Raw genomic sequence first — 14,339 nt, forward strand, 5'->3', positions numbered from 1 at the left:
TAGCCGTTTTGTGTTTGGGGGTTCCCCACTCTTGCCATCCATGCTAGCAATTTTCCAGGGCATTGACCCTCCCGAAACCCCATACTGTCGAACCGTAGCCGGTCTACCCAGAAACTTGACCTCCCTCTGCGCTGTATCATAAAACCTCAAATAGCCAGGCTTGCTTGATGGTGTCAGCTACATTATCAGGGTCGGCCTCTAGATCCGTAAGCTTCTGTTCGCTGCCTGCCATTTCCGCATAATGGTCCTCAGTATCCCACATTCCTTAGCTGTATATTTGCCCCTTATGACGCATTCAAAGGCTTCCCATAAAGTGGTATACTAGTCAACCGAGCCCTTGTTTACTATGAAATAATTTTGAATGCTCTCAAGAATAGAGGCTTAAAATACTGGATTGGTGACAATCCCATGCCCTAGCAAATTTGGATTCATTAACCAGAGTCAAGTGAGTTTCCTGCCTTTGACGGACAGTTGAGACCTCTGACGCTCCAAGTGATAAAATGTATCCCCATAGCTGCCGCCATTATCAACTAATAATTGCCAACCCAGAGGCCTACCCCAGTATGTATGACCACCTCCAAACAGTGCTCCTGGGTCATACACCAACTTAACCTGAAATGTCTGCATCATGCATGCCGCCTATGCTGCCTTAACGCAAAGTAAAACCGTGAACATCCCCCAACTTGTCCCAAACCCCCTAATCTTCCCCCCTCCTCACCAGCCACCTCAACATGCCAGTAAATCCACCAACCCACAACATCCCTAGCAGTTAAGCACATTCGCCTTAGAGGATGCCTGGGTCACAGCCACCCCATAAGCAGATAGTGCAGTGTCGTCGGCCAAAAGAATACATAAGACTCCACCTCTCCATAGTAACCATCCACTGTCCACTCAGTCATTATCACGAGATGGAGAAGCCACATCCCCCTTCCCACCGACCAACAATGGTGAACGCCCTGGGAGAGTATCCAGAAAATCCCCAGCTTCTTGGGGTGCGTGAAAAAATGGCACCCTGCCTTGGTGTTAGACCCAATGTTTCGGTGGGATAGCATAGCATATTTTAATCCTCTATCCTGCAGGCGTTTCTTCACATCCAGGTAGGACTTCCTAGAGGCCTGAACTTTATTTGAACAATGAAGGAAAATCCAAATATGGTCACCTTTGTAGATCAAGGGCCCTTTTTCACAGGAGCGCAGGAGGGCAAAATCCCTGTCACAATAATTTAAGAGGCGTGCAATTAAGGGTCTCAATGGTGCACCAGGAACCACCTTTTGCCCGGAAGGCGATGTGCCCGTTCCACAACAAAGGCCATGGAGAAACCCTACGACCCCAGAGTCTCCTGCAGAATGGATTCCACCAGCATCTCCATTGAGCCCCCTTCAGAAGACTCCAGCACTCCCACTATCCTCTGGTTATTGCGCCTTGACCTTGATTCCAGGTCCTCCCGTTTATCGACCAGTTCCTTTAGAGTTTACATAACCAGAGCCATATCTCCAGCGGTCTTCATGGATATATCCTCCACTGCTGAGATCCTCCCCTCTGCTTCATCAAGATGATCCATGTGCTTGTCTAATCGGACCTTCATATGGTCCACCTTACATGTTAAGGTGTCCAATTTGCTGTCCAGCATTTGTATTCCTGCCTGTAGCTAAAGCAAACATGTCTTTGATGTCATTTATCGTGCTTAGGTTCTTAGCCGATTTTCCTATGTCTTGCTTGTCTTCCTTTTCCGAAAGGGCGTTTGGTCTGATGTTTGTCAGTTTTCCACATCATAGCCAGGACTACAATTGGGTCCGTGGGAGAAAAGGTTGAGGATCGTCTAGTACTAGCGATGTAATCTGGCCAGTGAATGCTGCTCCAGGTTAGTAATGACGCAGGGCCCAGATACTATACTCCACCAGGATAGAAGAAGCCACTAATAGGAACAGATGAGCCAGAACCACTGTTGCAACTAAGGCTTTAACCACTACTGTGCTCTCTGGGAATTGTGTCTTACACTGACTTTGCTCAGGAATTAGCTGGCAACCTGACCCCCCCCCCTCCAGCAGGGTTCCCTGCCAGTGCTCTCTACCAGTCAGGGGCTCTGGCGCAGGTTCACGGGTTAGCACGGGTCACTCCACCCCCAATTATATGTGGTCGCCACCAAGCCCTGTGCCGCATCAGACCTGCCCTCCCACCGCTATTAAAGCTATGCGGCTCCTCCTCACCTCTAGCTAATATTGCTGTTCTTGTCCTCTGCCACCTTTGCTTCTTCCAGTATTTCTCCACCGCTCACAAGCTCATCAGTGTGCAGCCTCCTCCTGTCCACCAACCGGCACACAGTATGGGGGAAGGCCCACAGCCCGACCAAGGCCACCATCTGCTAGTGTTCAACGCAGCATTCCCGATCCTCCATCCGCGCCTCTCGTTCGGGTGCTGCCCAAACTCCTTCAATATCTGAATGCAAGGATGGGGCTTCTGCCGGCCTGCACAGGACCACTAAGCCTCCTCACGCTCTCCTCAGTGCCTGCCCAAATTTCCTGGTGTCTGGGGGACCCTAGGATCACATAGCTGTGTCGCTCAGGTGAGCAGGTTGTCAGTGCACTGCTCACTGCGTCACCACATTGCGTCCATCTCCCTTCAGTACAAACCAGGCGCAGCCGCAGATCCGCCCCCTCCCAGCTCTTACACTGCCTCAAGAAGGCCTCAGCAGCTACGACCGAGGAAACACACGGGCCCTCCGCCATCACCTCACTGACCAGAGAGTCGGGAAGCTTGTTTTAGGATCTTGGCAGCGTCGGCAATCGCATTGCATGCAGATGACATCTTCTGACCTCCGACAGGATCATTATTCCGGATTTATTGGGGTTGTAACAGAGCTCTTGGCTGGCCTCTCGAGTGCCCTCCATTGCCTCTCTGACTGATGCACAGTGGTATTCAACTGCAGGCATGATATGTTCATTCAAGACTTTAAAAAGCTTGCTAGCTATCTTTGTATTAAGTGGAAGTACTGCTAATTACCATAGCTAAATATTGGCCCTCTTGAAATACTGGCATTAAATCCGGTCTCTGTAACTCTGATCCTCCGCTCCACACTGCATTCCTGCTCGCGGATCTAAGTCAGTAATCCAGTTTCTGTTTTACTGCCTGGTCTCCTCTTCTGAGTGTTTGCACAGTTCCCAATTTATGATTTTGAACCGAGGCTCTGCAAGGTGGTGATGGAATTCAATGTCTAAGCTTCATAGTTTCTGATTCCAACTAAAAGTACAAGGGGAAGCTCTCCTGGGCTTCAAGATCTGGGAATTGGATATATGGTGAGAGGAATATGATAATTTCTATGTCAAGCATGTTCAGTAGGTAGTTATCTTTGCTCTGATGGGCATGGACTTGAAGTTTGGCCTTTGCTGATCCCACCCATGTCCTTATCTGTGTAGCTCACAGATCTAGCTTTAAGCACCTTGTTCATATGGCTTTCCTAGTCTGCAGCATCCCCTGCGTGACTGGATACGGACTCCGAATTCGTCATAACTTAATTTAAGAACCCATTTTATTAAAAATTCAGTGCTTGTGTTAGTGAATCCTATCTTCTAGGAGGAGGCAGTTGATTGCAAGGGACCTTGTAATTAAATTGAAAAATATAATGTATAGGGTAAGACAAGGAAAGTATTTGTGTAAATTTATGTTCTAGAATGGGGCAGATATGGCTTATTAGATTCTATACATTTTAATGTAAGGATATTGCTCGGTGTATAATAGCTTTTATTCTTTCTCCCCAGGTCTATGGTTGGGGTTACAATGGTAACGGGCAACTCGGAGTCGGCAGTGGAGGAAATCAGCCAACTCCCTGCAGACTAGCAGCACTGCACGGAATTTGTGTCCTACAGGTACATTTAATGTCTATTATAACTTTGAAGTATTTGTATTGTTAGACCACTGGGTGATAACTTGGTATCAAATGTGCAGCATAGTGCTATTATTAGCAGAGTGCATCGCCTTACCTCACTTGTCAACATTGTTGCTTCTCTCCAACTTCTTTGGATTACTATTCTTCTCATTTAATTAGTCCTTGCTGGGAATTGTAAAATCGAAGCATACAAAATAATTTGCAAAATGGCATAAATACATTCTTTATATTGAAATACAATGTCACGTGTGAAGGCATCATGAAGCAAGCCACAGACAACAGATTCAAAGTTCCAATAAAATGGTTTATTAACTTAAATGTCAGGATGGTTAAAGGCATAACATGCCCTGAAAATAAGGATAGTCTGAGTCAGGAAGTTCAATTTAAATGTCTGTCTGTGTCCAAAACCTACACTTGCCCTCACAACTAAAGCTAAACATTGTTTAGGGATGTCAGCAACAGAAGAAAGTGTTCCAAATAAACCTCTGAGCTTCGTCCAAGTCTGGGCTTTCCCCATGTTCACAACAGTTTCACAAAGTCTTAACCCCTTAACTGCCAATGGTCCCGCCCCCCCCCCCCCAAGTGCCAAGCCCTTTTTTGGTGATATCGGTATGTCGCCATTCAATCCCTTGTAACTGTTTTGTTACATGTGAAATCTCAGACAAATGTGGCTCCTTTTCTTCATACGTGTAGTCGGTCATAACGCCACCAAGGCTCCTAGTTTGCTGTATGTGGGTGAGAGAAAATAACCAAAAAGGTAGCAACTTTTGTGTTTTTCTAGAAAATGCCAATAAAATGATGTACAAAGAAGCCTGTGTTTTTTTCCTTGTAAGCGCTAGGAATAAATGGTTTGCTGTGCTGAATTCACCATTGTTTATGCTTTCCATAACAGGTTCAGTGGAAAGCAAAAAAACATTTTTATATGGCTACCATCAGTTTTGTGAAAGGTAGGCGATTTTGCCCTTTTTTTCCAATAGGACATGCATGGACGGAATGGAAGAGGAGGGTATGAAAGCTGAATGGGAAGACAGAAAGGCTTACATTTCTGAAAAGTAGATATAATTCCATGTTTAGGAAGGGGTGATTTGCACAGGTCAGGCAACAACTATGTAGGGTAAATTGGTAAGATGACAGATAAAAAAGGTATGTGCTGGACATGGTTGGACCTGTAACGTAATGGCTTCTGTGAATATTGAGAAAAGCAATGCCTTGCTACATTTCCATGACTCTTCCAGTTAGGAAATCACACATTTTTTGTAATGTTTCACAAAACAAGCATTACCACAAGCCAAAAATTGAGCCATGGTGCACAGGATTTTTATGCGGACGGCCTAAACAGACGTCCTTAGCATGTGTAAATAATGAAAACAAATGTGGTGAGGAATGGCAAGCATACATTTTCTGAAAGAGCACTGGCAGACCTTTTGAAGGGTAGGCGACTTGTGCAGGTTACAAAAGCATATAGAGCCTAAAGCAGCGACTAAATGTAGGTCACGTTTGGGAAATGAAAGGGTTGTGTAACAAAGTGCAGCAGCAAATGTATGGAAACGTTATGAAAACCAAGAGAAAACAACAAATGTCCTACCTTCCCGCATTCCCACAGGTGTCCCGATGTAAACAGTACCTCACATGTGTGGGTGCACCTACTTGGGCACAAAGGGAAAAGGCTAAACCACTGGTAACCCCAAGTGTTTCAGCAGACCAGATATTGTGGGAATTTTCTCTTGTGGACAACCTATAAATTGGGCCTGGGGTGTCGCAGCCACCAAGGAAAACGGAACCCATGCATTTCAGAAAAGAAGACACCTGTGGGAATCCACAGAGATCTGACTTGCGCGAATCGCCCCAGAAGTTATTACCCACAAGCCCCGGCAAAGTCCGAAATCTAGGGAAAAAAGCAACATTTTCAGACATTTCCCACTTCCAAACCACTGAAACACGCTGCCAACAACACGTCATACCTTCCCGCGTTTCCACAGGTGTCCAGCCAAAAACGGTACCTCACATGGGTGGGTGCAACTATCTGGGTGCAAAGGGAAAAGGCTAAACCACTGGTAACCCCACGTGTTTCGGCAGAGCAGATTTTGCAGGAATTTGCTCTTGTGGACAACCTACAGATTTCGGCCTGGGGTGTTGTAGCCATCAAGGAAAACAGGGAACCCCATGGATTTCTGAAAAGAAGACACCCGTGGGAATCCACAGAGGTCTGACTTGCGTGAATCGCCCCAGAATTTATTAACCTCAAGCCCTGGCAAAGTCTGAAATGTAGGGGAAAAAACACAATTTTCAGACACTTCCCACCTCCAAACCACCGAAACACGCTGCCAACAACACATGTCCTACCTCATGTGTGGGTGCACCTACCTGGGTGTAAAGGGAAAAGGCTAAACCACTGCTATCCCCCAAAGGATTTGGGGAGACAACCTACAGATTTGGGCCTGGCGTGTCGCAGCCACCAAGGAATACAGGGAACCCCATGCATTTCTGAAAAGTAGACACCAAGTCCAAATTTTAGGGAAACAATTTTTTTTCTCCAGACATTTCCCACCTGGAAACTACTGAAACATGCCACTAACAACGCATGTCCTACCTTCCCACCTTCCCACAGTTGTTTGGATGAAAACAGTACCTCACATGTGTGGATGCACCTACCTGGGCGGAAAAGAAAAGGTTTAGACCATCCACAATTCTGTAATGCTGCCTAGCAGAGCTCCAGGATGGTTGGGGTGATGTCCCTGGCCTTGGGTATCCATCATGTGGGTTGAACTTCCACAAGTCCAGCGGCGGTTTCAGGGAGCCTCGGCAGGATCCCTGTCCTTTCCCAGAGAGAGAAGGTCCCAGCCAGAGCTCAGGGATGGTGATGGGTGATGGCCCAGGCCTTGGGCACCCGTACCCCATGTGGGTCGACCATCCTAAAGCACAGACTGGATCTCTGGCTGGGTTGCGTTACAGCTTTTCCCTCCACGGAACAATGGGGACCCTGCTACTGCTCCATGCAACTGCTGCATGACTTGGGGACAGTTGACCCAGATGGGAGACAGGAGGCCAAGGCTGGGGACATGACCGTCAAACATCCTGGTACTCTGGTTGGCCTGCATTACAGCTTCTCCCTGTGGGAAAGGACGGGGAATGTGCCAGTCCTCCCTGGAACCACTTCTGGGCCTGGGGTCATTCAACCCACATGCGAGTCAGCCGCCCAAGGCCAGGGACATTAGCCCCGACTATCCAGTAGTTCTGGCTGGCCTGCGTTACAGCTTTTCCTCTCTGGGAAAGGACAGGAAGCCTGCCGGGGCTCCCTGGAATTGCTGCTGGTCTTGGGGACGGTCGACCCACATGGGAGAGAGCCGCCCAAGGCCAGGGACATCACCCACCACCTTCCTGGAGCTCTGGCTGACCTTCGTTACAGCTTCTCCCCCCCCCTCCCCCCTCCGGGAAAGGACAGGGGATGCTGTCTGGCTCCCTGGGACTGCCGCTGTGCTTTGGGACGGTAGACCCACATGGGAAACTAATGCCTAAGGCCGGAGACATCACCCCTAACCATCTTGGAGTTCTGGCCGGGCTGTGTTACAGCTTTTCCCTCTGGGGAGGGATTGGCCCACTGCCAGGGTCACCTTGGGCATTCATTTCCCATGTGTTCCGACCATCCCCAAGTCCAGCAGCAGTTCCGGGAGCCCTGGCAGGGTCCCCATTCCTTCCCAGAGGTGAAATCTGTAACACAGCACAGCACAGTCAGAGGTGCAACCAGGGCTTGCGGACGGTCAACCCACACGGGAGACGGCCACTCCCAGGGAAACACCAATGTTTTGCTGGCAAGGAGGGGGCAGTTTGTGGCCTGAATCTGCAATTGTGTCCCAGCCCAACAAAATACCTCCCCAGACTGCCCACTCCTGCCCTAACCACCAACAATCCAGCCCGAGTCCCACCCACCCCACTGACAATGGGGCCTAACAGTAGAATAATAAAAAAAAGTACTCCCATAAAGTTTGCTCATGGCTATAAAAGATCTGCATACCAACAAAGTGGTGAAAATCAAGCTTGATCAGGCAGGAACACTCTCAGCCCCAATAAAAACGTTTTGTAGGGTAAAGCAGGGGTGTCCATTGGCCTCAATCATCTTTAATCTGTTTTTGTCAGACATTGGCGACACCCTTGAAAGTATTCCATCTTTTCCCCCAAAAATCCATGGGAGTCACACAAGTTGGATCCTCTATGCGGACGATTCAGTCCTGCTTGACGTAACAGAAATAGGGCTGCAACGAAAACTATACGCCCTTGAAAAGTATGTCAATATCGATGAGCTATGCATCAACACTAATAAATCGGAAATCCTGACAATTCAAGATCTAAAAAAGAACAAAGCACGTTCCAACAAGAAATTTCACTGGCATCTGGGAAAAGAAACCCTTAAGAGCGTAATGCACACCAGATACCTTGGTATGTGGATCAGCTCAAGCCTGAAAGATGCGCCCTGGGTCAAAAAAACTAAACCCAAATGCCAGCAATTAGCCGTACAAGCAGCTGTGTTATATAAGAAATACAGCAAGTTTTCATTAAGACCGGTTCTTGATTTGTATCAATCAAAAGCTGTTCCAGCAATGATCCACAGGGCAGAGAGTGCCTTGGGCTGTACGTTCTCACTATGGGCCACACTAGAAAATATCTTTGGCCAAAGGTCCTATGGCTCCCAAAAGGTGCACCAACTTCGTGCCTTCGATATGAACTGAATTTGCTATCTATCAACGCAAGAATAACTTGGAACATGCTCACAATGTACTGTAAAGTGACGATGGAAAAGGGCCCTGCACAATTTAAAATTGTAAAAGACCCAAGCAGTAGAAATAAAGAAAACATCCTTACATTGTGGGCTGATCGTTGCGAGAAAATATTGAAAGATCTGAATACTGAAATCATCACTCTTTAAACAAATCCACATCTGGTAAAAGACACTTTGGTTACGGGATTGGATTGACACAGGAGATCAGAGACTAAAACACAAAATAATGCAACCTGTACCACACGAGGCAAAAGCATTAAATAAGGTCCAGAAATATCTTGAGAAGTTTCCCGATAGGCATCGCCGTTTGCTCTATATGAAATTTCGCCTCAACCTATCCAAGACCAAAGGGGTATTAGGGCAATGGACAAATTATGTCGGAATGGAACGGAGTTGCATGCTCTGTAATGAGCAAGACGAGACCCTAAAACATCTCACACTGTTCTGTAAGGCATTAAGACCTGAAAGAACAAAACACTTGGGGTGTCTCCTTACCGAGAATCAATTGAGGAGTGCTGAAGATTGGTGGCAAATATGCTTCGATGAATCCAACAGAAAATTAACGATTGCATTGACATTCTTCTTGGGAGAAATAACAAAACGATTGGCAGAAGACAATAACAGAATCATGAACTAAACAGCATCATACTAAAAAAGTTGTCCGATTTCTCTTCTTTGTCACACACATATGAAAATTGTAGTTTTAATATATTCATTTATCAAGATGTATTCATTTGAAAACAGTAATACCAATCATATTTTAAAGGTTTGTAACAAACCATATAAAATAAAAAATAAAAACAAAATAAAAGAAAACGTTGGTTACCCATGGTCAGCCCAGCAAAAACAAATCATACCTATCACGCTCCGATCACCACCCCCCCTTTCAAGCCATCGCTGGTGGTCTAGTGACCCTCACCCCCGAGTAAAAATACATTTGCCTCTTCCTAGGGGCAGATTGCACTACCAATCTGCCCTCAGGGACGGCTACATGGGATGCCCCACCATCCATTTGGAGTGGGGGTAGACGGCCACCCCCCTTTCCATTCCAAACTTTTGGTAGTTTAGTGTGCCCCTAGACCCCCACAACAACCCCACCAAAACATGTTTTTATTTTTTATTTTTGTGCCCCTTCCCTGGGGGCAGAGGGGCACATTTGCCTGCCCATTTGCCCCCAGGGTAGGCAAAATGTACTGCCCCATGCTTTTGGGGGCCATTGCAAAGTTTTCTGCTGGCCCTCTTCCCCCCCCCCCCCTCCACACCAGATGGATGGCGGGGCATCTCATGTACCCTCTTCCTAGGGGCAATTGCACTAGCAATCTACCGCCAGGGAGGGCTACATGAGATGCCCCCCATCCATTTGGGTTGGGGGGGAGAGGGCCACCCCCCCTTTACACTGAAAAGATCAGTGGTGGTTTAGTGCTCCCGCACCCCCACCAAAAACACATTTTCTTTTGGTTTCCTTTTTGTTTTCGTGTTGCCCCTTCCCTAAGGGCAGATGGGCACATTAGTGTGCCCATCTCCCCCAGGGTGGGCAAAACGTGCTTGTCCATGTTTTGGGGGCCAAGGGGGGAGAGGGCCACGAACATAGAAAGCAGCCCCCTTACTCCCACTTCAAAAACAGAACCCTAGTCGTGTAGTGGCATTGCTGGGCACGAATCGAGCGATCCACGCCCAGCAATGCTTCATGGAAGGTGTTGTTGGAAAGGGAAGAGTCCCCACTTTATAAAAATGGCACAAAAATGCTTCTTCTTCACTGCCGCAGCAGAAAATGGCTGCAACAGTGAAATTTATTTTCAGTTTCACGTCAGCGTGCATTACGCATGCCGACATGAAACTGAAGGAAATCCAAGCCCTGGCCTGTGAGGAGGAACATCGTCCTTTGCACTGTGAACGTAATGCCAAGGATGAGATACCTCGTCCTTGGCACTTGAGGTGTTAAAAGGGATCTCAGGGTTCCCTTCCCCAAGAAGACAACACAGTTCAAAATGAGTCTCATGATCTCCTCTCCCAAGCCACTAGTTTGCTCAGCTTGCCAACTTGTACTTAAGGTCACTCTCTCAATATTCAAAACCAGTTTGAGGTCAACTTTATACTCCTTGACAGTTCATGCAGATTGCTTTCTTCTGCCTTAATTTAGCAATCTCTTTCAGGCACTTGCAATCGCTTTCTGTATTTTTCTTTGGCTTTCATCGATAGGGTACACCAGATCTAGGCGCAGTTATCGGACCACATGGTACACCCATCACAGGTCACACAAACGGTCACCCTGGGCATGCTTGCCGACACAGGTTCTTCTGTAGCTGCAACTGTGTTCTGATTCAAACTCGGTTGGCTCTCTTTGCCAGCCTTTTGGCTTTGCCACAACGTATTTCACTCTTTGCCAGTCTCTGGACTTTGCCACTATGAGTTCAGTTATGCATTTCACTTTGTGGTGCTCTTTTCCCTTCACCACGTTGCTTTCACAGTCCTTCGCCGCAATGTTCCATTTTTGCTTTATATTGCATTTCATCAGATTCCCTCTTAACTTGCAAAATATGATATTCTCTTTTCACATCCACTTGTCGTTTGCACATTGGTTTATTCAAAGCTTTCATATGCTCACCTAAAGCTTTAATTTAGTTCGATCTACATTACTTACTCTTACGTCCCGTCCCCTTTCCTCCATACTGCATTGGCGTCCCTTCCAAGGGACGGGAGACTGAACCTTTTTCACCAGAAAAAACCTTCTTCCCCTTTAAATTTAGAAGCGCATGGGGCTGCGGCCTAGGGAGCACGTGCTGCCCTGACTCCGCCCTCTCGTGCCACACCGCAGTCCCCTTTTCTGCGTCAACAGGAACGGGCTGCATTCACCAGCGCTCCTGTGTTTGGCTTCGGCCATGTAATTCCATGTGCGGATACTTCTTCTGTGTTTTTTTTGTCTTTTATCATTCAGGTACTCGGTCCTCAGGCGCCACGCTTCTCCCTGGCACATGCCGACTTCCACAGGGTTCAGCAGGTGTCCATCCTGCAACATTCTCTTCCCAACTTCAGATCCCCACGCCATCTGCCTATGTTGCCTTTGCCCAGACCACGGTTGGAAAGCTTGTACAGCGTGTGGCTCACTGTCATCGAAAGCGCTGAAGAACAGACTAGCCAGGTGGAGGGGGCTCTTCCAGAAGTCGCCTCCAGAGGACCTCAAGAACTTCGTGAAACACCAAGCCAGGCCCAAGGTAGGGCCACTATTTTCCATTGCACCCCGCAAAGGAGACTCCTTTCGAAGGACTCTTCCATGTGGGAGGGAATGTTCCGGTCCTTGTACCAGCACGTGCACCGAGGCTGCTGCAGCTACCGGCCTTGTACCGGATTGTCATGCGAAGGGTTCCACCCTTGTACCGGCAATATGGCAGAGGGGATACGCCTTATTACTGGCAATACGGCCGAGGGGGCACCTAAACGCAGCTCTACCGACCCCCGGGTCGAGGGTGTCTCACCTTCCGGGCCTAGGCCCGAGGAGCAGGGTAGGCCTCGTGATCCACACGCAAGAGTCTTGGAGGTGGCTTGGCCCAGGGCCCAGTGAACCGAGCAACATGTTGCATGCACGTGACAGGCAGCTCGACAAGATGGCAGCGCGCCAGAGGCACCCTTCCGACGCCATTCCAGGAGTTCGGCGAAGAACGAGTGTCAAGCCTCAACCAGGTACGTGGCCTACAGCCTATCCTTCTTATGCGCAGTGCAGCTTCCCATTGCGTCCATACGGGCAGGGTATGCAGCGGCTCCAGCAGCTCCCGGCTATTCTGTCAGTACCCCCTACCACCTCTCTGGCCAGTCCAGGGGGGTTCTTTCGAGAAGTTACTCAGGCTCATGGTCACCTCGGATGGGGGTTATCCTCAAGTGCACCATCAGAGAAGTCCTCCCGACTATGCTAGCGGCACCACAAGCGCCTCCGCCGGTGCCCCCGGTGCAGCCGCAGCCTCCGGCTCCCCACCCGATTCCTCAGGAGGTTTCGTACCAGCCTATGCCTCCTCCTCGGCCTCCGGCTGCGGTCACTGTACCCCCAGCCTCCGGCTCCGGTTACTCCTCTGCAGGATCTTTCTGATCCACAGGATACAGATGAGGAGGAGGATCCGGACACGAAATTCTCAAACGGGGGTTCCTCTGCAGACCGATGTAGTCTCCCTGGCCAAGAACAGTTGGCTCTAGCCCCACTTGGTCCAGGTGTCAATCAACACCTGGATGCCAAGTACAGGCAGGTGGAGGGGGATACACTCTTGCTCTTGGCCCATCCTCAGCCACACTCCTCGGTGATCGCTGCAGCATCACTATACTCCAAGCCTCAGCCGTCCTCAGCCTCCTCCTCTGCGGCGTTGCTAGGCAAGGAGGAGAAGATCTTGGAGGCGTACGGGAAGAAACTCTATTCCAACGCGTCCTTGCATCTTCGTCAGGCCAACGCCGATGCCATGCTGGCTGGCGCTAACTAAAGGTTATGGCAGGAAATTGTGGACTTCCTACCGGAACTCCCTATGCAGAGCCAATCACGTTTTAAAGCAGGGCTGGCTGAGGCCAAGCTGGTGGGGCAGGACTTCATGGAATCCACTGTGGCCCATATTCCCACCTCTGGTCATGCCATCTGTATCGCCACGGACATGAGAAGGATAGCCTGGCTCCGGGCGATGAAAGTCAACCCGGACATCCAGGAACGCATATTAGATCTACTGTTCGAGGAGGGGGACCTCTTCCACTCCAACATGGACGACGAGCTGTACAAGAAGAAAAACAGCTCACAAACGACCAAGTCTTCATCCATCTTAACAAAGACCACGCCCAAATTGTACACCCAGTCACAGCAGTGCTCTGACAGAGGGCGTACGTATGGAGGGTTCTGCGGCTTCCAGGAACGGAGATCCAGGCAGCCGGACTGCCTGCTTTCACAGAACCGGCGCAAACAACAAAAAGGGGTGGGGATAATGGCTTTTTCCAGTCTTCCTCCTCCGCGACAGCCTCTGAGGGAAAGAAGGCATGACACGCCCCTTCGTGTCCACGTGTCTCCAGTGGGGGGCAGGCTTGCTCTCCAAGCACATTTCTGGCACCCGAATTTCGCGGCCCCCTGGATCCTCTCTGTAGTATCCACGGGGTACCGCCTACTCATCCCAGGATCTCCTACCTACTCCCCTCCACTCCCTCAGGTTGGGACAGCAACCCTTCTGGCGGAGATCCAGTAGCTCATAGAGAGCCAGGCAGTGGAGGAAATCCCAGCCTCCCAGCGAGGCTTGGGCTTTTACTCCAGGATTTTCGCCATTTAGAAGAAAAACCAGGCGGGCCTGAGAGTTGTGCTGGATCTTTCCACCCTCAACGTCGCCTTACCCCTACAAAAATGCAAGATGGTTACGCTAGCTTTTATAGCTGAGACATTATGCAAATGATACTGGATGTGCTACCTGGATCTGAAGGATGCATATCTTGACGTCCCGATTTGACAGCCCCATCGTTCTTTCCTAAGGTTCAGGATCATGGGCTATTTTCAATACAAGGTCCTTCCCTTTTGGCCTCAGTTCAGAGTCTTTAACAGGCTCATGAATACGATGGCTGCCCTGCTCAGAGCGCAGGGCCCCCCACATCTTCCCATACCTCGACGACTGGCTCGTCAGGCCTACATCTCCGGAAGCGGTTCACCACTCTTCCCATGCCCTTATCGTTATGAAC

At 49.0% G+C, this 14,339-nt stretch overlaps 1 protein-coding gene across 11 annotated transcripts in view; it reads left to right on the plus strand.

Moving 5' to 3' along the window:
- The window catches only part of RCBTB2 (RCC1 and BTB domain containing protein 2), a 1,530,600-nt gene that overhangs the window by 749,085 nt on the left and 767,176 nt on the right, over positions 1 to 14,339 (plus strand). For all 11 annotated transcript variants that reach the window (XR_011284121.1, XM_069639837.1, XM_069639845.1 and 8 more), the window contains one exon: positions 3,756 to 3,863. Coding sequence is in view for 10 of the 11 variants with exons in the window: in XM_069639837.1 (XP_069495938.1) it covers positions 3,756 to 3,863 (108 nt within the window). In the remaining variant the exon portion in view is untranslated. The remainder of the gene's footprint in view (positions 1 to 3,755; positions 3,864 to 14,339) is intronic.

The sequence above is a fragment of the Ambystoma mexicanum genome, chromosome 7q (genome assembly GCF_040938575.1).
Source record: "Ambystoma mexicanum isolate Mex_15411 chromosome 7q, UKY_AmexF1_1, whole genome shotgun sequence".
NCBI lineage: Eukaryota > Metazoa > Chordata > Amphibia > Caudata > Ambystomatidae > Ambystoma > Ambystoma mexicanum.